General features: G+C 43.2%; 2 protein-coding genes across 2 annotated transcripts in view; one reads left to right on the forward strand and one right to left on the reverse strand.

The window, feature by feature from the left end:
- LOC139833873 (uncharacterized) overlaps positions 1-18,847 on the forward strand; it is a 35,290-nt gene extending 16,443 nt beyond the window's left edge. The window contains exon 3 of the mRNA XM_071824233.1: positions 18,830-18,847. Within this exon, the coding sequence (XP_071680334.1) occupies positions 18,830-18,847 (18 nt within the window). The remainder of the gene's footprint in view (positions 1-18,829) is intronic.
- A 342-nt stretch (positions 18,848-19,189) lies between these two features.
- LOC127313975 (T-complex protein 1 subunit gamma) lies at positions 19,190-24,373 on the reverse strand. Its single transcript, XM_051344448.2, has 14 exons — positions 24,212-24,373; positions 23,880-23,941; positions 23,379-23,451; positions 22,887-22,954; positions 22,729-22,798; positions 22,294-22,362; positions 22,135-22,206; positions 21,942-22,015; positions 21,578-21,855; positions 21,077-21,461; positions 20,860-20,985; positions 20,307-20,411; positions 19,740-19,814; positions 19,190-19,655 (listed from the first exon to the last, which is right to left on the reverse strand). Exons 1-14 carry the CDS (start codon positions 24,240-24,242, stop codon positions 19,467-19,469), a joined length of 1,677 nt encoding a protein of 558 aa, XP_051200408.1. The 5' UTR covers positions 24,243-24,373; the 3' UTR covers positions 19,190-19,466.
- Positions 24,374-25,983: the final 1,610 nt, after the last annotated feature.

Raw genomic sequence — 25,983 nt, forward strand, 5'->3', positions numbered from 1 at the left:
TCCAGGTTGCCCCAGCGCTGCTACGGTTGCGAGAACCTGCTTAGGCTGGGCGGAGTCGACCTCAGGTTGATCACCGAAACCGTACTCCCCTAGCTTGCGGTTAAACTCGTCAGTATCCATGGAGGGGGTATCTCCGGAAATTGGGCTCAGATTGCCCAAAATCGACTCTTCAACCGGAATTTCGCTTTCTCCGACAGGCTCAGCCTGATCCGGATCCGCGTCGTTTTCCGGTGCCTCTACCTGCTCAGGACCAGCTCCGTCTTCTTGAGGGGCGGTTCCGGCGGTATGGGCCAAGAAGTGTACGAAGTGGCACCTCTGCTTTTCTAACACCTGGGAGACCCAGGCGGATCTGCATTGGTCTTCCACCGTTGTTTCCTGCTCAGGGGCGGATTGGGTGGGCTTTGAAAATTCCAGATCCGAGGCGGAATCTTCCTTGGGAAGCTCCTGCATCTCAGATCGGATCTTCGCGACAGCGTCCAGCTCTGCGGCGGTCGCGTCTGCGTTACTTACCAGTGGGTTTCCGTCGGAATCGACGGTTTCCCCGATGAAGATGTGTATGCCGCCAACTGGGACGATGGAGAGCTTGACGGGGTTAGTCCTAGTCGGAATCCAACACTCATCCGGAGGGACGATCGGCAGATTTCCGGCGTAGAGGACACGCCCCACAGCGATGGTGTCGTCGTAGCTTCCCATGGCGGAACCCTCCCGGTTCCGGCCTCCAGACGCCACAGGCCCCACGGTGGGCGCCAACTGTCGTTGCCTAATCGACGGTATCCCGAAGGAGGGATCCTCACGAGGGGGAGAAGAAGTAGGGGCCATAGGGCGGAGTGCTCTCGGGACGGTGGTACGCGATTTACCCAGCTTCGGAACACCTGCACGATGACAGGGCCTACTGCTGCTTGTCTGGAATTATCTGGGCGCTTTCGCGTTGTTACAATGAGTTGTCGTTGTGCCTCTAGGGCTCCCGGGATCCGGCTTATAAAGGCGCACAGATCTAGGGTTTACATGGAGAGTCCTAGCCGGAATACAAGTTGCCTAACTACGGTACAATGTCTTGCCGTGTACGTCAAGGATCCGCCTTCCTTCAAGTACGTGCTGGATCCGGATACTTCATGGGCTGTCACGGATCCGGCCTCCTTCGTAGGTCGGTTGAGATCCGGCTTCCTGTTCCTGGGCCTGACTTCATCCTTCATGATCTACAGCGACTGGGCCGCCCGATGGGCCACATGCCTCACCACCAACTATGGGCCACCCGGGCTTGCCGGATCTAGGCCATGCCGTTGATATACCCATAAAGTATACCCACAACACCACCCATTCTTGCTCATACTTGAGGATTTGAGAGAGGAGATCTAGATCTACACTTCCACCAAACCATTTCTTCTCTAAGTGAGGGAATCTCTTGGGATCTAGATCTTGGATTCTTTGGTTGACTTTCCCCCTTGTTCTTCCTCTCCAATCTCATCCTAGCATTCGTTGCTTTGGTGGGATTTGAGTGTGAAGGACTTGAACACCTCCGGTGTTCTTGCTTTGCATCATTGCATAGTGTTGAGCTCTTCACCACGATTTGTTCGAGTGAGAGACCGTGAGCTTGTTACTCTTGGAGGGTGACCTCCTAGTTGGCTTGGTTGGTGTCCCGGTGATCTCTTCGTGGAAGATTGTGAAGGGGCCCGGGCTTCTCCTTCGTGGAGCTTGTGAAGTGGTTGTGGAGCTTGCCATCTCCGGAGCGGAGGAAAAGCTAACCATAAGGAAAGGGCCATTATCCTTCGTGGGTGTGGTTCGGAGAATAGGGTGAGCCTTCGTGGCGCGGGGAATCCTTCGTGGGACCTCCACTCCTCCAAACGTGACGTACCTTGTTGCAAAGCAAGGGAACACGGGAATACATCCTCGTCTCCGCGTGCCTCGGTTATTTCTATACCCGAGCTCTCTTTCCTTGTGATAGCCATCGTGCTTGAAGTACATATATCTTGCTATCACTTGTGCTACATATATCTTGTGCCTATCTTGCTTAGCTCTAGTTGCTATTGTTACACTTAGTTGAGCTTAGCATATTTAGGGTTTGTGCTTGTAAACTAAACGATAGTTTAATTCCGCATTCTTACAAGACAAATCCGCAAGAGTTTGTAATTGCCTATTCACCCCCCCCCCTCTAGGCGACATCTCGATCTTTCAATTGGTATCAGAGCAAGGTCTCTCCTTGTTTAAGGCTTCACCGCCTTGAGAGTAAAGATGTCGGCTAGTATAGTGCACAATGACACAATTGTATTTAATGGCACAAATTATCTTTTGTGGCGAAATTGCTTGCTTTGCAATCTTCGGACCTTGTGTCCTCATATAGAGCAATTTCTAGATGTCGGTTTTTCTCCTCCGATGGATTCTCAAAATCTATCTTTAGAGGATGAGAAAAACTTACATCTTGAAGCTCAAGTATCTAATGAGCTTTTATTCTCCTTGAGACCCGATTTTCGTAGGTTCTTGATATATATAAAGCGAAAATCGTCTCATGAGATGTGGATCAAGCTTGAGGAAATGTTTGGTGGATCCACTTCTAAATTGGTCGGTGGTGACTCCGAGGAGCTCTCTTCCCCTTCACATCATGAAGAGCTCCAAGTTGCTTCCACCTCCGGTCGTGATGATATATCTGAAGGAGATATGCCCTAGAGGCAATAATAAAGTGGTTATTATTTATATCTTTATGTTTATGATAAATGTTTATATATCATGCTATAATTGTATTAACCGAAACATTAGTACATGTGTGATATGTAGACAAACAAGAAGTCCCTAGTATGCCTCTTAAACTAGCTTGTTGATTAATGGATGATTAGTTTCATAATCATGAACATTGGATGTTATTAATAACAAGGTTATATCATTGTAAGAATGATGTAATGGACACACCCAATTAAGCGTAGCATAAGATCTCGTCATTAAGTTATTTGCTATAAGCTTTCGATACATAGTTACCTAGTCCTTATGACCATGAGATCATGTAAATCACTTATACCGGAAAGGTACTTTGATTACACCAAACGCCACTGCGTAAATGGGTGGTTATAAAGGTGGGATTAAGTATCCGGAAAGTATGAGTTGAGGCATATGGATCAACAGTGGGATTTGTCCATCCCGATGACGGATAGATATACTCTGGGCCCTCTCGGTGGAATGTCGTCTAATGTCTTGCAAGCATATGAATAAGTTCATAAGAGACCACATACCACGGTACGAGTAAAGAGTACTTGTCAGGAGACGAGGTTGAACAAGGTATAGAGTGATACCGAAGATCAAACCTCGGACAAGTAAAATATCGCGTGACAAAGGGAATTGGTATTGTATGTGAATGGTTCATTCGATCACTAAAGTTATCGTTGAATATGTGGGAGCCATTATGGACCTCCAGATCCCGCTATTGGTTATTGGTCGGAGTGAGTACTCAACCATGTCCGCATAGTTCACGAACCGTAGGGTGACACACTTAAAGTTGGATGTTGAAATGGTAGAACTTGAATATGGAATGGAGTTCGAATATTTGTTCGGAGTCCCGGATGAGATCCCGGGCATCACGAGGAGTTCCAGAATGGTCCGGAGAATAAGATTCATATATAGGATGTCATTTTATGTGAATTAAAATGACGCGGAAGATTCTATGGAAGGTTCTAGAAGGTTCTAGAAAAGTCCGGAAGAAACCACCAAGGAAGGTGGAGTCCACATGGGACTCCACCTCCATGGCCGGCCAACCCTAGTGGGGGTGGAGTCCCAAGTGGACTCCCCCTTAGGGGGCCGGCCACCCCCCCCATATGGGAGGTGGAACTCCCACCTCTAGTGGGAGTCCTAGCTTGGGTAGGTTTCCCCACCATATGGAAGGTTTTTGGTTCGGGTCTTATTCGAAGACTTGGAGACCAACACTTGGGGTTCCACCTATATAATGAGGGGCCAAGGGGAGGGGGGCGGCCACCCAAGAACCACAAGGTGGCCGCACCCCTATAGTGGCCGGCGCCCCCTCTCCCCAAACCCTAGCGGCCTCTCTCCTCCACCACGTCCCGCACGCTTAGCGAAGCTCCGCCGGACTTCTCCACCACCACCGACACCACGCCGTCGTGCTGTCGGATTCAAGAGGAGCTACTACTTCCGCTGCCCGCTGGAACGGGGAGGTGGACGTCGTCTTCATCAACAACCGAACGTGTGACCGAGTACGGAGGTGCTGCCCGTTCGTGGCGCCGGAAGCGATCGTGATCAAGATCTTCTACGCGCTTTTGCAAGCGGCAAGTGAACGTCTACCGCGGCAACAAGAGCCTCCTCTTGTAGGCTTTGGAATCTCTTCAAGGGTGAGACTCGATAAACCCCTCGTTGCTACCGTCTTCTAGATTGCATCTTGGCTTGGATTGCGTGTTCGCGGTAGGAAATTTTTTGTTTTCTATGCAACGTTATCCTACAGTGGTATCAGAGCCGTGTCTATGCATAGATGGTTGCACGAGTAGAACACAATGGTTTTGTGGGCGTTGATGCTCTTGTTATCTTTAGTTTGAGTACTTTGCATCTTTGTGGCATAGTGGGATGAAGCGGCTCGGACTAACTTTACATGACCGCGTTCATGAGACTTGTTCCTCGTTCGACATGCAACTTGTATTGCATAAGAGGCTTTGCGGGTGTCTGTCTCTCCTACTATAGTGAAGATTCAATTTACTCTTCTATTGAAAACATTAGTATCAACGTTGTGGTTCATGTTCGTAGGTAGATTAGATCTCTCTCGAAAACCCTAAACCACGTAAAATATGCAAACCAAATTAGAGACGTCTAACTTGTTTTTGCAGGGTTTGGTGATGTGATATGGCCATAATGTGATGATGAATATGTATGAGATGATCATTATTGTATTGTGGCAACCGGCAGGAGCCTTATGGTTGTCTTTAAATTTCATCTTGAGTAGTATTTCAAAGTAGTTGTAATAGTTGCTACATGGAGGACAATCATGAAGACGGCGCCATTGACCTTGACGCTACGCCGACGATGATGGAGATCATGCCCGAAGATGATGGAGATCATGTTCGTGCTTTGGAGATGAAGATCAAAGGCGCAAAGACAAAAGGGCCATATCATATCACATATGAACTGCATGTGATGTTAATCCTTTTATGCATCTTATTTTGCTTAGATCGCGACGGTAGCATTATAAGATGATCCCTCACTAAAATCTCAAGATAATAAAGTGTTCATCCTTAGTAGCACCGTTACCAAGTCTTGTCGGTTCGAAGCATCTCGTGATGATCGGGTGTGATAGAATCAACAAGTACATACAACGGGTGCAAGACAGTTTTGCACATGCGGATACTAAGGTGGCCTTGACGAGCCTAGCATGTACAGACATGGTCTCGGAACACGTGATACCGAAAGGTAGAGCATGAATCATATGGTTGATATGATGAACACTTTGAGTGTTCGCCATTGAAATCACACCTTATCTCGTGATGATCGGGCTTAGGTGCGGTGGATTTGGTTCGTGTGATCACTAAGACAATGCGAGGGATATTGTTTTGAGTGGGAGTTCACCTAGATTTTTAATTATGTTGAATTAAAATTTGAACTCAATTTGTCATAAACTTAGTCTAAACTTTTGCAAATATATGTTGTAGAGATGGCGTCCCCAATCAATTTTAACCAGTTCCTGAAAGTTTGGGGTTGCGAAGCCTATGTAAAGAAGTTACAACCGGACAAGCTAGAACCCAAAGCGGAGAAATGCGTCTTCATAGGATACCCTAAGGAAACTATAGGGTACACTTTCTATCACAGATCCGAAGGCAAAATCTTTGTTGCTAAGAACGGAACCTTTCTTGAGAAAGAATTTCTCACTAAAGAAGTGACTGGAAGAAAAGTAGAACTCGATGAGATTGATGAATCTATACTCGTTGATCGCAGTAGCGCAGCATCGAAGTTGTACCTGTACCGCCTACACCGGCAACAGAGGAAGCTAATGATAATGATCATGAAACTTCGAACGAGGAAACTACTGAACCTCGCAGATCGACAAGGGAACGTGCCACTCCTGATTGGTATGATCCTTGTTTAAATGTCATGATTGTGGATAACAATGATGAGGACCCTGCGACGTATGAAGAAGCGATGATGAGCCCAGATTCCAACAAATGGCAAGAAGCCATGAAATCCGAAATGGGATCCATGTATGATAACAAAGTATGGACTTTGGTAGACTTACCTGATAGCCGAAAGGCTGTCGAAAATAAATGGATCTTCAAGAGAAAAACAGATGCTGATGGTAATATTACTGTCTATAAAGCTTGACTTGTCGCAAAGGGTTTCCGACAAATTCAAGGAGTTGACTACGATGAGACTTTCTCACCTGTAGCGAAGCTAAAATCTGTGAGGATTTTGTTAGCAATAGCTGCATTTTTCGATTATGAGATTTGGCAGATGGATGTCAAAACGGCGTTCCTTAATGGAGACATTGAGGAAGAGTTGTATATGGTACAACCCAAAGGTTTTGTCGATCCTAAAAATGCTGACAAAGTCTGCAAACTTCAGCGTTCAATCTATGGACTGAAGCAAGCATCGAGAAGTTGGAACCGACGCTTTGATAAGGTGATCAAAGACTTCGGGTTTATACAGTGTCATGGAGAGGCCTGTATTTACAAGAAAGTGAGTGGGAGCTCTGTAGCATTCCTGATATTATATGTAGATGACATATTATTGATCGGGAATGATATAGAACTATTAAGCAGTGTTAAAGGTTATTTGAATAATAGTTTTTCAATGAAAGACCTTGGTGAAGCATCATATATATTAGGCATCAAGATTTATAGAGATAGATCAAGACGCCTAATAGGGCTATCACAGAGTACATATCTGGACAAGATTCTAAAGAAGTTTAGAATGGACGAAAGTAAGAAAGGGTTCTTACCTATGTTACCAGGCAAAGTCTTGAGTAAGACTCAAGGACCGGCTACGGCAGAAGAAAGAGAAAGGATGAGTAAAATCCCCTATGCCTCGGCAGTAGGATCTATCATGTATGCCATGCTATGTACTAGACCGGATATAGCACATGCTGTTAGTTTGACTAGCAGATATCAAAGTGATCCAGGAATGGAACACTGGACAGCGGTCAAGAATATCCTGAAGTACTTGAAAAGAACTAAGGATATGTTTCTTTGTTATGGAGGTGACCAAGAGCTCGTTGTAAGTGGTTACACCGATGCAAGTTGGAACACTGATCCTGATGACTCTAAGTCACAATCTGGGTACGTGTTTATATTGAATGGTGCTGCAGTAAGATGGGCAAGCTCGAAGCAGTGCACGGTGGCAAAGTCTTCAACAGAATCAGAGTACATAGCGGCTTCAGAGGCTTCATCAGAAGCGGTATGGATGAAGAGGTTCATTGTAGAGCTCGGTGTGGTTCCTAGTGCATTGGACCCATTAATCATTTATTGTGATAACATGGGTGCCATCGCCAATGCACAAGAGCCAAGGTCGCACAAGAGGCTGAAGCATATCAAGCTGCGTTACCACTCGATTCGCGAGTACATCGAAGATGGAGAAGTAAAGATTTGCAAAGTACACACTGATCTGAATGTAGCAGATCCGTTGACTAAAGCTCTCCCTAGGGCAAAGCATGACCAACACCAGAATGCCATGGGTGTTAGGTATATTACAATGTAATCAGGATTATTGACTCTAGTGCAAGTGGGAGACTGAAGGAGATATGCCCTAGAGGCAATAATAAAGTGGTTATTATTTATATCTTTATGTTTATGATAAATGTTTATATATCATGCTATAATTGTATTAACTGAAACATTAGTACATGTGTGATATGTAGACAAACAAGAAGTCCCTAGTATGCCTCTTAAACTAGCTTGTTGATTAATGGATGATTAGTTTCATAATCATGAACATTGGATGTTATTAATAACAAGGTTATATCATTGTAAGAATGATGTAATGGACACACCCAATTAAGCGTAGCATAAGATCTCGTCATTAAGTTATTTGCTATAAGCTTTCGATACATAGTTACCTAGTCCTTATGACCATGAGATCATGTAAATCACTTATACCGGAAAGGTACTTTGATTACACCAAACGCCACTGCGTAAATGGGTGGTTATAAAGGTGGGATTAAGTATCCGGAAAGTATGAGTTGAGGCATATGGATCAACAGTGGGATTTGTCCATCCCGATGACGGATAGATATACTCTGGGCCCTCTCGGTGGAATGTCGTCTAATGTCTTGCAAGCATATGAATAAGTTCATAAGAGACCACATACCACGGTACGAGTAAAGAGTACTTGTCAGGAGACGAGGTTGAACAAGGTATAGAGTGATACCGAAGATCAAACCTCGGACAAGTAAAATATCGCGTGACAAAGGGAATTGGTATTGTATGTGAATGGTTCATTCGATCACTAAAGTTATCGTTGAATATGTGGGAGCCATTATGGACCTCCAGATCCCGCTATTGGTTATTGGTCGGAGTGAGTACTCAACCATGTCCGCATAGTTCACGAACCGTAGGGTGACACACTTAAAGTTGGATGTTGAAATGGTAGAACTTGAATATGGAATGGAGTTCGAATATTTGTTCGGAGTCCCGGATGAGATCCCGGACATCACGAGGAGTTCCGGAATGGTCCGGAGAATAAGATTCATATATAGGATGTCATTTTATGTGAATTAAAATGACGTGGAAGGTTCTATGGAAGGTTCTAGAAGGTTCTAGAAAAGTCCGGAAGAAACCACCAAGGAAGGTGGAGTCCACATGGGACTCCACCTCCATGGCCGGCCAACCCTAGTGGGGGTGGAGTCCCAAGTGGACTCCCCCTTAGGGGGCCGGCCACCCCCCCATATGGGAGGTGGAACTCCCACCTCTAGTGGGAGTCCTAGCTTGGGTAGGTTTCCCCACCATATGGAAGGTTTTTGGTTCGGGTCTTATTCGAAGACTTGGAGACCAACAATTGGGGTTCCACCTATATAATGAGGGGCCAAGGGGAGGGGGTCGGCCACCCAAGAACCACAAGGTGGCCGCACCCCTATAGTGGCCGGCGCCCCCTCTCCCCAAACCCTAGCGGCCTCTCTCCTCCACCACGTCCCGCACGCTTAGCGAAGCTCCGCCGGACATCTCCACCACCACCGACACCACGCCGTCGTGCTGTCGGATTCAAGAGGAGCTACTACTTCCGCTGCCCGCTGGAACGGGGAGGTGGACGTCGTCTTCATCAACAACCGAACGTGTGACCGAGTACGGAGGTGCTACCCATTCGTGGCGCCGGAAGCGATCGTGATCAAGATCTTCTACGCGCTTTTGCAAGCGGCAAGTGAACGCCTACCGCAGCAACAAAAGCCTCCTCTTGTAGGCTTTGGAATCTCTTCAAGGGTGAGACTCGATAAACCCCTCGTTGCTACCGTCTTCTAGATTGCATCTTGGCTTGGATTGCGTGTTCGCGGTAGGAAAATTTTTGTTTTCTATGCAACGTTATCCTACAATATCATCTACTTCCACTTCACCAACGTGTTGCAAGACACAAGGTAATGATATGGTGAGTGGTGAGGTAAATTGCAACGTTGATATTGTGCTCAATAGTGATGACTCTTCATCTCTATCTCATTGCAATGTTTCCTCTTTGGACTTAAACACATCGAGCATTGAAAATAATATACATGGTTGTGTTGATAGTCCTTGCATATCATGTGTAAATTGCTTACATAGATCTCATGATGATATGCTTGCCTTGTCTTGCTCCCATAATCAAAATGCTTCTATTTCCTCTAGTTGCTTGTTGACTAACAATGTAGAGAAAACCGAACACTCTATGGATCAAGACATGAATTCAAATGAGGATTCAAGAATATCTTCATCTTCATCCTCCGGTATGCACATGTGCCTTATGGCAAATGGATCAAAGGTATCTCCTACTTTGACTCCTAACACGTCCTCTAATGATGATAATGATGATGATGATAATGATGAAGAATATAATACCTTGGTGCATAATATGGCAATGGTTTATGCTTCTCTTCGTGGTAATAAAGAAGCTCGTGCTAATCTCGAACACTCTATGGATACCTTGTATAAATATAGGGAAACCATAGTGGAGTTGGAGTCCCATGTTGAAAATGGGGAAATGAGATTCACTCTCCTCAAGCGTGAGCTAAAAGATGAGAAGCATACTAATTTTATGCTTACACAAAAAATTGAATCCTATATGCATGAAAATGAGAAAACTATTGTTGATGCTTGTGCTACCAACTCTAATTCTTGTGAAGCATCTACCTTAGAGGAGAATGTTGAGCTAAGGGCTCAACTTGAGTTGCTAACTAGCAATTATAGGGAATTGGAAGAAAGTCATAAAAAGCTCTCAAGCTCTCATGATGATCTTCTAATTTCCTATGATGGGCTAAAGTTAGCTCATGAGGCAAGTATCACTAAGGTAACATCTTGTGAGCCTCATATGGATGTTAGCACAATCTCTACTACAAATGTTATATTGCCATGTGCTAGTCCTTGTAATCCATCGAGTCAAACTAGTGATACACCTTGTGTTGGATTACTCACTTTGCCTTGTTGCTCTAACAATGAAGCTTCTACTTCCTCTACTACTTGTATTTCTACTAACCATGTAGAGGAAATCAAAGAGCTCGAGGCCCAAGTCCTTTCTTTGAAGAAAGATTTGGAAAAGCGTCATGAAGGGAAATCCGCACTTGACAAGATGCTAAGTGTGCAACAATCCCCCAATGACAAGAGTGGACTTGGATTCAACTCCAATAACAAGAACAAGTTCAAGAGCAAGAGCAACAAGAAGAAGGGCCAAGATAAAGTCGATGATCCGGCCAAGTTGGTTTGCTTCAAGTGCAAGGTTGAAGGGCATCATGTTAGATCATGCCCATTGAAGAAAAAGAAGAAGCACTTGAGTGAGAAACAACAAGGGAAACGGCCACAAGGTAAAGGTCAAGCTCATGCTCGACCTCAAGTTGAAGATAGGCCACTTCCCAAGAAGAATCAAGATAATGTTCCCCAAAAGAAGAAATCAATAACGAAGAGAAAGGGGAACACTTGCTACTTATGTCGTGAGAAGGGGCACTTTGCTTCTTCTTGCTTAGGTGGTACCTTATCTAACCCTATAATTGTTGATAATGATTATTCTCTAGGGAAGGATAAGGATGGCAATGTGTTTGCCAAGTTTGTTGGAACTCAAAGTGGTTTCAAGAAAAAGAACCATTTGGGTTGCCAAGCCTATTGTGACTAACCTCTTAGGACCCAACTTGGTTGGGGACCAACAATCTCAAACTTGATCAATAGGTACAAGTGGAGGTCATTGGAGACTTGGCTACTTCATGAAGAATTAAGGGATCTTCATATATTATATTTTTGACCAAGCCAAGTCATATGGATTATCATCTATATCTTATATCCAATGTTCCTCTTTGCGGTAACTTATACTTCAACTCATCATATTTATTGTAAGTTACTTGCCCCCTTTGCATGTTTGGTTTTGTATCAAATATGTGTTTGTATATGTTGTATCTTACTTGCCTATCTTGTGTATTCAAGTATGCTTGTTTGACTCATCATATACTTGTGTATTGTTTTGAGTCTAATGCATCTTGATGATATCTTATTTGGCTCTCTTTGAAGTGATTAATGGAACATCCCATTTTGGGGGAGTGATATGCTTTGTGCATCTCTCTTTCTTTAAAATGCGTGTACATGGGTACCACCACTTAGTATTGATATTGCAAGATTATCTAGTCACTATGTGGTGTGTCATACTCATGAGGAATTCAAATTCTAAATATCCATTAATCATCTCTAGTTGAATTTTAGTGCCTCTTATTTAGAAGAAATGTTTTATCACATTATGGGGGAGTAATATGTTTTGTACATATCACAAGCCTAGAAAATGTGAACATATGAGGTTATGCCACTTAGAGTTGATGCTCTTAATTATCTTGTTCCTAGGTGGCATGTTTGCTCAAACAAGCTCCATTCCTAATAAAAATATTTTATTACTCATCTAGTGGGCTCTTGTTTGAATATGAAATTCTTGGTACGGTTTTTCCTCAAATACATATCTCTATATCTTATTTGGGACACCGTTTGCTTCAAGTTATTCTAATCATTGCCATGCGTGATTGTGTGACTAGTTGAAGTTATCAAGAATCTTCATCCGTGCATAGTGCTTAATTCTATATACTTATCCTATGCCTTTTATTGTGAAGTTGATCCTTTCTATCATTGTCAATACTCCACCGGAAATTATTTCCAATATACTCATTGTCTTTGACAATTGATAACCTTGTATGTGGTTGAATTTTTGGATCATCTTCACCTTGGATTGTTTCTTACTTCCTTATTTTATTTCCAAGAAATCTTTATAGCTCCCATATGTCTTCCTTGTCCCTTTGAAAAATCTTTTGATAAATCCTCTTGATTCATATCAAGTGTTTGTTTTGGAATACATACCTTTTCTTTACGGTACATTGTGCCATTGTGAAAAGTGAGGGTTTGGTTTATTTGTTCGAACCTTGCTCTTTTGGGGAGTTTGCTATCTCATTCCTTCTTACATATTTTATTAGCTTGAATGAGATAAATCTTTGAGCATGTTTGCTTTATTTCATCCTCTATGCTCAATGGTTTCTTCTTAGTTCACTTGTTGAACTTTGTTGAACAAATATTTTGTGATTTGCTTCTTAGATATAATTTGAACAACAAATTTGCTTTGTAACACCTCTATGCCTTATTTAATTCTTTTGGTGTTTTGTCCAAAGTATATCTCTCTTGGATCTTTAAAATTTTTGGTGCATGCTTATATGTAATTTGTTTATACTTGTAGCATGCTTGCTTTCTTTTGATCCATTATGTAGGATATACTCCATCAAATCCTAAATGGCTAAGATGTGCATGAAATTCAAATTTCATCTAAATATGCACATATTTATATGGATTGTGTCCTATATATTGTGGTTAGTCTAACCATGTTGGACCCAATAAGTTTGGGGACCAAGATGTACTTGAATGATGTTTTAGGTACATTGGAGATGCAATGGAGGCTTGTCTCATCTATAAGGAAGGTGTTGTCACCATATGAGGATTGGAGTCAAGCTAGGATGATCGATGAACTCTTATCTACTACATCAAGCCATTGCCATCTCGGTAACAAGTATCTTATTCATGCACTCTCATATAGCATCCAACCTATTGTAGGTTGTATCTTGGCATGAAATTATTTATTTCGAAAATATTGCGGTTCTTGAAAAATCATTTTTAAAGTAAAACTTCTTATTGTACATTTGAGTAATTTGAGAAGATGCATATGTTGGGAATATATATATACATCATGTTTATGATTCACCTACCCACACATGCCCTCTAGCAATTTATTGCATATCAATTCCTCAAAGAGCTCTTATGTGCAATATTGATGAAATTGCGAAATAAATCCATATTTATGATACTTGTTGCCTTTTCTCAAAGCACTCCAACTAGCTCTATTTCCCTTATTGTTAGTTGTGATGTTTTTGAGGTTTAACTTGGTTGAAGTTCATTCATATACCATAAGTGAAAATTGGAGCCATAGGCTATATATACTTCTTAAGCAAACATCCTTTGGTATATTTTATGACTTCATCTTGGATATCTTGTCTTATCTATTTTGTTAACCTCTTGTGTGTGCGTGGTTCTTTATGGATCACTTTGTCCACTTTAGAAACCCATATACATAAGAGCGTTAATCCATCATCTTGATATCCTTGTTCTTTGCCAACCATCTTTTACCCCTTTTGTTTTTAGTGGGTTGGTAAAGAAAATTTATGAGTGCTTGGTTTATTTATTTTCTTCATGCACTCATATTTCGTAATTGTTGGACTAAAGTTGTTCTTGATAAGCATACTCTCTTTATCTTAGTCATGTTCTAAATGATAAATAGGGAGTGAGGATTCCATGTTTGTGCATATTGTATTCAAATGCAAACATTATAAATTGTGCACGAACCTTGGGGAGCTTTCTTATTTTTAGAAGCACTATATCTCACTTATCATGATATCTTTGTTTGTCCAATTGGATCTTTGATTGCTTGCTTTACTTGTTGAAGCTCATTTCACCATGTTATCTTTTTGCAATCTTTGATCCTCAATATAGTTTGACTTCCTTCAAGTATTCATCATTGGATATGTGCACTTGATTCCACTCAAATTATGAGAAGTGCACACTTTGAGGAGGAACTCACATTATATTGGCCTTCTAAATTTTTCACCCATTTTGACAATCGATGCCAATGGGGGAGAAGTTTAGAGGGTTTAAGGGAATGGTTTTATACTTAAGTTTGGTTTGTGCTTAAGTGTTTTGCCTCTCATGCATTCCATATTTATATGTCTTGCATGGTTGTATATATATAGTGGAAACTATCCCAAAGGTTAATCTTGACAATGTATGCAATGAATTCATGTTCATCACATGTGCATACATTGTGGGGGAGTTTTCTCTATATATATTGGTTCTACTCACATTCATTGCATTTGTTGTAGTTGTGTGAGTAGAGCCGGTTTTGATATGGGCTAGTAGCTTTGTGTTACTTGACCATATCAAACACAACCTCTTGTATACAACTTATTCTCGGATAAGTTGCGTACTTGTCACTAATATTCATTATATAAACCCTCTTATTGTGGTTGTCATCAATTACCAAAATGGGGGAGATTGTAAGGGTACATTGCCCCTATGTGTGGTTTTGGTAATTAATGACAACCCCTATGGACTAATGTTTTCATTGAGTTTATATGAAGGAATATTCCATAGGTACTACTTGCTCTCCATGTGTTGGATTCAAGTATGGATGCCATGAAGATAAAGGTATACCTTGTGTATTGGCATCAAGATCATCGTATGAGAAGATACAAGGTTGAGTTGGGCAAGTTCAAGATGAGCATCTCAAGTGAATCACATGCTTGAAGCTTGCCATCCATTTGGTGATAATGGACTAGTGAAGATGTGCATCAATGGAGCTTTCCCATCATAGTGTATGGGGGAGCATTTGTGAGTCTTCACGAAGCAACATTGGTCAAGTGAGGTATTCCGGCTTGAGTGAGGCTTGAAGAGTTATCATCAAGATCAAGCGGGATGCGCAAGGAAAAGGTATGGCCTTGCTAGGTTTTCCTTTTACCGGTCTCAAGGTGGATGTTGGGAGACCGGATTATAGGATAGATAGCCGCACTATTAAGAGGGGCTTTCGGTTGAGTAACTTGATCACATCGTCTTAGGGAGCTCAATCCTTTGCATACTTTGCATATCCTTATTGCTTCTTGGTGTTTCTCTATGTGAGGTTCTTGAGCTTGTTGCTAGCTTTACAACAAGCCCAAGTTCATCGAAAACGGAGTTCGCATGCATCTTCTATTGCGTTTTCGAGGTTGGGTGATTTTACCGGTTATTCATGATATAAGGTTCTACCCTTTTATATTCATGATAAAATCCCCTCCTACAGTTTCTTGAGTTTGCACTTTCTATTGGATAGCATTTGTTGTTATCTTTCCAACGAAATTAGTTTCATGTCAATCGGAGTTCGGGAGCAATAGTTATTAAAGAAAAGGTAAAAGAAGAAAAAGAAAAAAAAGGGAGAAGGCTGCCGGTTGCCGCCCGGCCTGCCGGGCCGCACGCCGGCCCACCCGGTCCGCACCGGGCGCCAACCGGACCGGCGGCCACCGCCCACGCGCCGGCCAGCCCAGCTGCCCCTCCGGTCCGACCGGGATCCGGACTGGGCCGCCTCCCCGCGCCAAGGCCCACGCGGCCCGCCTCTCCCAGCGGCGTGAGGCTTTCCGCCGCCCAGCCAGCGCGGTCAGCTGCTGCCCGGTTGCTGGGCCGGTCGGGCCAGGCTGCCGACCGGGCTCCTCAGCGCCCAGGCCGGTCGGCCGGCCTGGCAACCGGCTGGGCACTTTTCCAGCTCGTTTTTTATCCGATTTTCACCCGGTTGTCTCCCCAACGGTTATTTTTCTCCTTAGACTATAAATAGCCCTTCTTCCACCTTGAGCAACAACTTCTTCCCTTTTCTCTCACCTCCATTGTTGCATTTGAAGAAGTTGCTCTCTCCCTTGATTCCTCCACCCATTCTTGCTCATACTTGAGGATTTGAGAGAGGAGATCTAGATCTACACTTCCACCAAACCATTTCTTCTCTAAGTGAGGGAATCTCTTGGGATCTAGATCTTGGAGTCTTTGGTTGACTTTCCCCCTTGTTCTTCCTCTCCAATCTCATCCTAGCATTCGTTGCTTTGGTGGGATTTGAGTGTGAAGGACTTGAACACCTCCGGTGTTCTTGCTTTGCATCATTGCATAGTGTTGAGCTCTCCACCACGATTAGTTCGAGTGAGAGATCGTGAGCTTGTTACTCTTGGTTGGTGTCCCGGTGATCTCTTTGTGGAAGATTGTGAAGGGGCCCGGGCTTCTCCTTCGTGGAGCTTGTGAAGTAGTTGTGGGGCTTGCCATCTCCGGAGCGGAGGAAAAGCTAACCATAAGGAAAGGGCCATTATCCTTCGTGGGTGTGGTTCGGAGAATAGGGTGAGCCTTCGTGGCGCGGGGAATCCTTCGTGGGACCTCCACTCCTCCAAACGTGACGTACCTTGTTGCAAAGCAAGGGAACACGGGAATACATCCTCGTCTCCGCGTGCCTCGGTTATTTCTATACCCGAGCTCTCTTTCCTTGTGATAGCCATCGTGCTTGAAGTACATATATCTTGCTATCACTTGTGCTACATATATCTTGTGCCTATCTTGCTTAGCTCTAGTTGCTATTGTTACACTTAGTTGAGCTTAGCATATTTAGGGTTTGTGCTTGTAAACTAAACGATAGTTTAATTCCGCATTCTTACAAGACAAATCCGCAAGAGTTTGTAATTGCCTATTCACCCCCCCCCCCCCCCCTCTAGGCGACATCTCGATCTTTCACGGCGGGTGGACGCCGGCCACCGTCAAGCAGGAGTGGGCGGCTCCTTCGACCATCAAGAAGGAACCGTCATCGCCACCGCCGAGAAGACGGCGCAGTAGCGGCGCCCTCGTCATCCGCGACCAGCCGTCCTCTCCGCAAAGCGGGCGGAAGAGGAAGGCGTCGAAGAAGGAGGACGCCGCAAACCAGCTCGCCGAGGAGGAGGCGAGGCGCGCGGAGGACGCCGCGGTGGCGGAGGCGATCGCCAGGTGGCTGAAGGACCTGGTGCCCGCTGACAACGCCCTCCCCAAAGACGCCGCACTGGAGTGGTCCAGGCGGGACTGGGAGCGCGAGGAGGCGGAGCAGCAACGGCGGCTGCTGGATCTGGCTGCCGCGCGTCAACGCGCCGCCCGCGCCGCCACACCATCCGCCGCTAGGAACGCCGCGCCCAGGGAGGTGGTCAAGGTCGAGGACAGCAGCGACGACGACATGTACCGTCCATCGCCGCCACGCGCCGGCGACGCTGGCCAGGGCACGAGCCGCTGGTACGAGGCTCCGCCGCCCCAGGACAACGCCGGCTCCAGCGACGACGACGGCGGCGGCGACTACACGTCGTTCTACCGCCATTTCGGCATGTAGTAGGCCGTTCTTTAGTTTAAATTTTAGTTTGCCATCGCCGAATTCAAATATATGTTCGAATTCGGCCTACTTATGTACGAACTCGCCTCTATATGATAAATATCATTAAATTTCGCATATGTTTGAACGAACTCGCCAATTTTGTCTGAATTCGCCGAAGTCCGTTACATCCATCCTGGGCTCGCGGCTGGGAAAATGGGCCTCCCCAGGCCAAAGTTTCCTCCAATCCGGACGATAATATCGCCGAATTTGGGCGTGGGGAGTCCAAACGGCTGGAGATGCTCTAAGTATCATGTAGTAGTATCATGTATATGATACTTGTGTATGATATTATCTCTATATTGGGTGGTATCATGGAATAGCATCATAGCTACGCTATATTTATTATTTTTTATAATTTCAATTCAAATTTGTGTACAAAATTTATTTGGCATTAATTTTTCTCGTAATATGCGCTATGATACGGTATCCACCTATATTAATCTAATCTCCTCTTTCATCCTTAATTAAGTGCCACATTAGCATTTTTGTGAGACCAATATTACCTCCATTTCAAGAAATAAGGGCGTCCTTGTCTTACGTGTTTTTTGTTTAACCAAAAATTACTTCAAATAGATAAACATTATTTGTATGAAATTAGTATTATTGAAAAGTTCTTTTCAATACGAATCTAACTATATTAATTACATATAATATAATCAAGATTTTGTTGCTCAATTTTTATGGTCAAAATTCGTTTTGAAATACGCGTGCCCCTTATTCCTTGAAACGGAGATAGTATCCCTTATTCCTTGAAATGGAGATAGTATGCATTATACTAGCCAAAATGCTAGCACTATAACTAGCATTATAAAGCACATGCTCACTCCATATAACAAATAAATATGTGCCCACTCCATAAAACAAATAAATGACATTTATTTGTTATAAAGCACATGCTCACTCCATGTAACAAATAAATATGTGCCCACTCCATATACTACCTCCATCTCAGTTTACACAGGTCCTGCGCATGTCCCCAGATTGCTAATTAACCAACATAATTATGTATACTACAAAATATATATAATTAGAAAATTCAGATGTTGTGCTTTTTAATGGTAAAAAATTTTGTAGTGTAAATTTTATATTATATTAATCAAATTGATAATGTTGGGATATACATAGACCCTCTAAACCGGGACGAGGGAGTAACAAATATATGATATTTCAATTTTTGGCGAGTAATTTACACTACCTTGGTCTAAAACACCGTGTCTTTAATTTTTTGTAGGTACGGATGTATCCATAACTTGTAGGTACGGATGTATCCATAACTAAAATACTTCTATGTAAATCTGTATCTAGACAAAAGTAAAACACCTATTTTTGAGTGAGCATACAATCTAATGACCAAGAAAAAATATTTTCAATCTGACTAAAGGCATGTATCCAAAAACATCGACTACTTTGACATTGGGGAGAATTGACGTAGACTTTCCGTCCTGAAATTCCCAGATTTCACATAAATTTTAAAACATTAATTTAAAATGTCAAAATCTGATTTCCATCCACAACTGAAACCCTAAAACTGACATTATCGTGTCTGCACACTAAATCCCATTCTGATAGCCGCGGTCTAACTCCAAAGACAAAAATAACAGTAACCAGACTTGCGAAACCTCAGATCCAAAAACACTGATACAATACACACAACTGAAACAGCATACCCCTCATTCAAACATACGAAAATGCTACAGCTCAGACTAATACTAGACGACCCTGGAGACCTGGCCCAGAACAAACATTCAAGAAATCCAACCAGGCAACGGTGATTTCACGTGCTAACAAAACATTCCGCTCCATGGGAACTATTCTGCCATCAGTACATAAGATCGACAGTGCAGGCTCACTCCAACAGCATAGCAGTTCTACTCTGGGATCATCTGTTCAGTGTCAGCATCTCCCTCCGTTTCGATCTGAGGTTGCTTGGGGCCACCGCCTCCTGGAGCCTGCTTCTTCTTGATTCCACTGACAATGTCGTCAATCCTTAGAAGCATGCAAGCTGACTCGACAGCCGTCTTGAATGTCTGTGCCTTCACACTGTACGAATCCCAGATCTACAAAAATAAAAGGTAGTTGTGCTCTGCTTAGACATGCATGCACACAATACAAGCGCAATTTATGAAGAGAGTAAAAGTTACCTTCCGCTCTTTCATGTCAACAATATCACCAGACCTTCCATCAATGCCAACCCAGGGATTTTCACCATTCGCATGCTGAAGCAATATAATATATGGCATTTAAACAACAAGTCGAAGGAAAGATATCAAGTGCCACAAAAAAATTATTTTTTAAGTGGAAAAAAGCATTATGCAGAATATTAGTTCGTTTTGGGCGTGGGATAACTATAATTTTACTGTAAGCACCAATTTGCAATTAAAGTACTGAGCTGCCTGCGCTTAAGAATGTACGGAATAGTTAGCTACGTGTATTGTCAAAGATTATCAGCTACAGTAGCTCAAAAGAGAAGACTTGAAATACTGTATCAAAGCCATTGATGTATCAAACAAAGCCTTAGTCTTCCAACTGACTGAGTTTCAAAGGGTGGTCTATCCAAAAATCTAAAACCTAAATCTAAGCAATTCTACCCAGCTTATTTCCACTAAAACCACATCAAGAATAATGCAAAGGAATGAGTATTAAACAAGATCTGCAGCTGAAATGGAGGCCAGAGAGCTCAATGTCAATAAAAAAGAGAAAGCTATTACCTTTCCTTGGAGTTGTGTCATCATCCTGATAACATTCAAACCACAATTTTGAAGTAGAGTTCTTGGGATTGCTTCGAATGCTAAAGCAGCAGCTTCATAAGGCCACTGATAAAAATATACAGAAAGTAATCAGAAACTCTAATGCATGATAATCGCAACAGAAAGCTGCCATCTGTGCAATGCCCCAAAGTAGACCTGGGCTAGGCCTGGCGCCCGACCTTCAAATGCCAAGACTGGGCCCAGTAGGGCCCAAAAAATTGGCTATTTTCACATTTACAGATATTAAATTAATCATTTTCGAAAAATATAAATGAATTAATGCACCTATTATAAAAATTTTAACTATTTTCACAAGTTTCAGGCTTCAGGTGGGAAACTGAAGCCCAAGACCACACATTGGGCTTTCAGGCCTGACTGGACATGCCCACACGTATCCCAAACAAAATTATTCAGCATACTGCAGTAGTGCATAGTTATGTGAACATACAACAGGCCTCCACATAAATGACTTCATTACTCATAAAATACTAGCATAAAACTTCTGAAGCAATACCTTTTCTACACCTTCAACTGAAGAACTCTTTTGCTTTAGTGTTGCCGATACAGTCAATTCAGCAGCACCACCTCCAGGTAGAAGTTTTGGGTTTTTCAAAATGTTCCTTGCAACAGACATTGCATCCTGCAAAGGAAAAAAACAAAGAAAGGCCAAGATAAAGATAAACCTTCTTACTTTAAAAAAAAACAAGGTCTAAAGGAGAAGAACAAAATACCTGAAGGTTTCTCTCCACCTCGTTCAAGACATCCTTGCTTGCTCCCCTCAATAGAACAGTGCATGCTTTAGGATCTTGGCAGTCAATAATGGAGGAAAAATATTCATCACCAATCTTCTTAACCTCAAAGAGGCCAGCTCGTGTTCCCACATCCGATTCTTGAAGCTCCTCTGGCCTGTTCACTATAACTGCGCCACAAGCCTTAGCAATCCTGTTGTTGTCAGTCTTCCTAAGTCTACGGATTGCACTAACACCAGCCTTGCTCAAATAATGAATAGCAAGGTCACTGAGACCTTTCTCTGTAACAACCAAGTCAGGCTTGAATTTCAAGATTTGCGCACAAAGATTCTTTATGTATTCTTCCTCCAGCTCTAGCAGAAGCTGCCTGTAATAGCAGATTTAACAGCATTACTATACACTCCAGACCCATAGCAACTCAATAGGATTACTGTAGTTGATAATACATATGGGCAGAAGAATTTGAATCTACACATCACTTACCAATCTTCTTCCTTCATCAACTCAGCATTTGTCTGATTTTCTCCTTTCTTGTACTCAACAGGACAGTCCAGAAGGATGATGCGTGGGTTTACTATCTTCCTTTTCATTTTTCCAGGAGCCACAACATCTTTATTGAACATGACTCCTTTAAGAACCTTTGAATCCTCCAACTGGCCACCAGGAATCTTCTCTACTTTGATATATTTCTTGATATCAACTTCACGCATGCCTTGACCTAGGTCAACACCTGCTGTTGTAGTAGCATCTATAGCAAGGTCCTGAGAAGATATCAAATACTCAACAAAATTAAACCATGAAGTGAATCTAGCTGGTAGCTAACTTGACATAAAAGAACGACACTTACAGCAATTAGGTCACCAAACTGACCAGTGAATTTTGTACCAATAGAGCTCTTCACCAGCCCTAGCATTGCCACACCTACAGCATGGTAGATCTCAGTTGCATCAGTTTACAAAATAGAACACGGTTTATGTAAGAGAACCAATTTATCCAGAAGAAGAGTGATAGTATTTGCAACATTCTGGATGGAGACTTACGGTCATTCACATCAACAGGCATTGCAATTTTGTCAAGGACAGCTAGAGCATCCTCCAGAGCTCTGGTGTATGCTAAAACCAAGAAACAATAAAAAGCTTCAGGATAGATACATAAATCGCAAAAGGACAAAAAGTAAGCTAAGAAGCAACAACAACTACCTCGGCAAATGACAGTGGGATGGTAGTTCTTTTCAATAAACGCCTCTGCAACATGGAGCATCTCACCAGCTAACAAAAGTGAAAGTTAGTACGGGAGAATAAAAGCCTAATACCAAATAAGCTTGCTTGCCTGAAAGCTAACTTTTAGGTACCCAATGATTTTGGTGAGCATCTATTACTCATTCTTACTAGCTAAACTTTGAAGTACTGAACTTAGTGTACTTAGCTACAAAGAAATATGTTTTTTTGGCAGCTCAGACTCGCGATATGCTTAGTTCAACCAGAAACAGCTTTGACAAATATCCCAAAATTTGATGACCTCAGGAGACATGCTTATGAGAATAATAAAAATAGGACGCTAGCAAATAATGATCTTGTTAACTACTCATCAATAGCAATTGCCAGAGAGGAATGTATGACAGACACCATGCATACCAAGAATAATGACAGACGTTGTGCCATCTCCAACTTCTTCATCCTGTGTGCGGCTTAGCTCAATCATAGACTGCACACAATGAAAAGGTAGAGTCAGATTCAATATGGCTTGACAACAAATGATAAACTCGTCAACAGTAACCAAGCATTCCTCATACCTTAGCAGCAGGATGTGCAATGTCTATTTCCCGCAGTATAGCATTGCCATCATTAGTAACCACAATACCTTCAAAAGCAAAAAATGACTCAGATACATAACCTACTACAACCTTGTAAAAACATATTCTATTAATGCAACACAATGTAGAATTATCTCCAGAGTGACGTGTAGTTAATGCAGCAAAATGTATAGTGCAACTCAATGTAAAAACATATTCCATAATGCAACACTATGAATTCCATCCAATAACAATTCTCAGTACAAGACTCCTCGTGCTAATTATATATGTGTAGTTATGAGCAAATTTTCATACATGATGCAAATATTTTGACACAGAGAGCCAAAAGGCCGCACAAACACCCTACTGAAGAACAAAAGCTTGATATGTTTATCCATTTTAGTGCTTTCGTCACTATTACCAAGGAAAGGGTGGATGACAAAAAAATTGCGATATTGACTGTTAAGACTACGCTAGAGCATGTGCAAGTACCTCCGCTGGCATCCAGGAGCATCTTCAACATGGACCTAGGGCCCAATGTAGTGCGTATGATGTCTGACACAGCCTGCACATAGAACAGTTAAGAGTAATTATTATTACCTACTAATAACACTAGAAGAATATACAAATAAATGATTTAACTGTTGTCCTCACAAGTCACAAACTTAAAGCTAGGTCTGAACTCGTTGGGCTAAAACAGTGGCAACCCAAAACCGACCTCCCAGACAACCAGATCACCAATCGCAGGTTTGTCGTAACTTGAAACTTCAGATTATTAGGCTAATAAGACACCTAACCTATGTGGTGCCCAGGGCAAAGGAGGGAACAGATCACTTTGACATCTCGACTCGCACCACCTTTTGCAGATCTATGACATTGTAACAGCGATGCTCCCTACAGTGGGACTAATTGGCTACGATCTAGCTCGTGGTGCCTGGTAACGACACACCACCACCCCACGGAAACAGTGTCACGGAGCTTATGAGCGCATACCTTTGCGGCCTGGATGTTGCCTTTGTGAACCTTGGCGCCGGATTCCCTCTTCAACGAGTCCTCTGCACCAAATCCAAACAAGAACGCATGATTTAAAACGGGCATAAACGGAAGCGGCGGAGATCAGATCAGGGCTAAGAAACCAATGAAATTGAACAGACAGAACCGAATCGAGGATTCGTTCCACGGGATCGGGCAAGTTTCGCTACGAGGAGTTCAAGACCCGGCCTTTGTCAAGACCTAAAAGGAAATACGGAGGATTGGGAGGGACGGAAACCCTAGGAGGCGGGATGGGGGAAGGGCGGGAGAGGCGAGGGGGGGAGGGAGCTTACTCAGCACGAGGACGGGGGCGTGCAACGCCATTTCGGTCCGGCGAGAGGCGGGGTGCGGCGGCGGCGGCGGCGAGGGGGAGGGGAGAGGAAGGAGGAGGAGGTCGGCGGCCCGCGATCTTTCGAGATGGAGGGTTTGTTTTGGGTTTTGAAGTGGTCGCACTCGCAACCATAGGGCTCGCTCCTCACGTGCTAACAGGTAACAGCGTGCGCCTGAGGGTGACCTAGGGATCCGACAGGTGGGCCCGCTGAATGGGCTACCGTCATTCATAGTTTCATGCCATAAAAAAATCCACATATTCTATTTATATTAATATATTTTTGAAAAGATGGATTACTTTGTAAACACTGACTACTAGTAGATACCTACAAGTGCTCACTCTCAAAATACATCTAGCCGTAATGAATTTTGTAGATTATTAGTGACAATATAATCAAATAAATGATTTATTTACTGCTCCTCCATTTTAATACAACATATCGTACTAGTACACTAAATAGCATCTAGGTAATCTTCGATATCCTTTTCAAGGCGGAGGAAGTAGGTGTTTTAGGTTTTCATCCCAACACTAGTTGAGTTGGATTAGAGTCGATAGAACCCAAAAATTAGATAGATTGTGGCTATCATATAAAGCTTAAAATTGCCATAGCCGGTTGGGTGGCGCGTCCTTCTCCTCTCGCCCATCTCTCTCATCTTTAGCCTCTCGCACCAATGCTCCACACGGACGTCTCCACTGCTCCTGCGCGCCCCTCCTCTTCGTCGGCCACCGACCAACATCATGTTGGAGATAGTGCCCTAGAGGCAAATAATAAGAAGTACTTATTATTTATATCTCAAATATTCATAATACTTTCGTACCATGTTATAACTATATCAAGTTGAAACATTAATACACGTGTGGTATTTTAAACAAACAAGGGTCTGGCAAGTACACATGTATGAGCTAGCTCATTGTGGTTACACGTGTGAAACCCGAGTGCTGCAGCAAGGACCATAGCGGATGAAGTCGATGACGACATGACGACGACAGGGTTTTTGGAGGCGGTGGCGGCAGGGGATCTGAAAGATCGAGATGTTGCCTAGAGGGGGGTGAATAGGCAATTTAAAACTCTTGCGGATTTGTCTTGTAAGAATGCGGAATTAAACTATCGTTTAGTTTACAAGCACAAACCTTAAAATGCTAAGCTCAACTAAGTGTAACAATAGCACCTAGAGCTAAGCAAGATAGGCACAAGATATATGTAGCACAAGTGATAGCAAGATATATGTACTTCAAGCACGATGGCTATCACAAGGAAATAGAGCTCGGGTATAGAAATAACCGAGGCACGCAGAGACGAGGATGTATTCCCGTGTTCCCTTTCTTTGCAAGAAGGTACGTCACGTTTGGAGGAGTGGAGGTCCCACGAAGGATTCCCCGCGCCACGAAGGCTCACCCTATTCTCCGAACCACACCCACGAAGGATAATGGCCCTTTCCTTATGGTTAGCTTTTCCTCCGCTCCGGAGATGGCAAGCTCCACAACCACTTCACAAGCTCCACGAAGGAGAAGCCCGGGCCTCTTCACAATCTTCTTGAAGAGATCACCGGAGCACCAATCACCAAGCCAACTAGGAGGTCTCCCACCAAGAGTAACAAGCTCACGGTCTCTCACTCGAACTAATCGTGGTGGAGAGCTCAACACTATGCAATGATGCAAAGCAAGAACACTAGAGGTGTTCAAGTTGTCAACACCCGGATTTTTAAGTCCGGATGCCTATTATGTCATACATCG

Source organism: Lolium perenne, chromosome 7 (assembly GCF_019359855.2).
Source record: "Lolium perenne isolate Kyuss_39 chromosome 7, Kyuss_2.0, whole genome shotgun sequence".
Taxonomy (NCBI): Eukaryota; Viridiplantae; Streptophyta; class Magnoliopsida; order Poales; family Poaceae; genus Lolium; species Lolium perenne.

Bases quoted from the DNA above. Each gene is read 5' to 3' on its own strand.
- LOC127313975 (XM_051344448.2), bottom strand. From the start codon at position 24,242: ATGGCGTTGCACGCCCCCGTCCTCGTGCTGA. The intron at 23,452-23,879 runs GTATGCGCTCAT...TTCTATGTGCAG, and splicing joins GCAACATCCAGGCCGCAAAG to GCTGTGTCAGACATCATACG. The intron at 22,207-22,293 runs GTAGTTGTTGTT...TCTTGGTTTTAG, and splicing joins TCCCACTGTCATTTGCCGAG to CATACACCAGAGCTCTGGAG.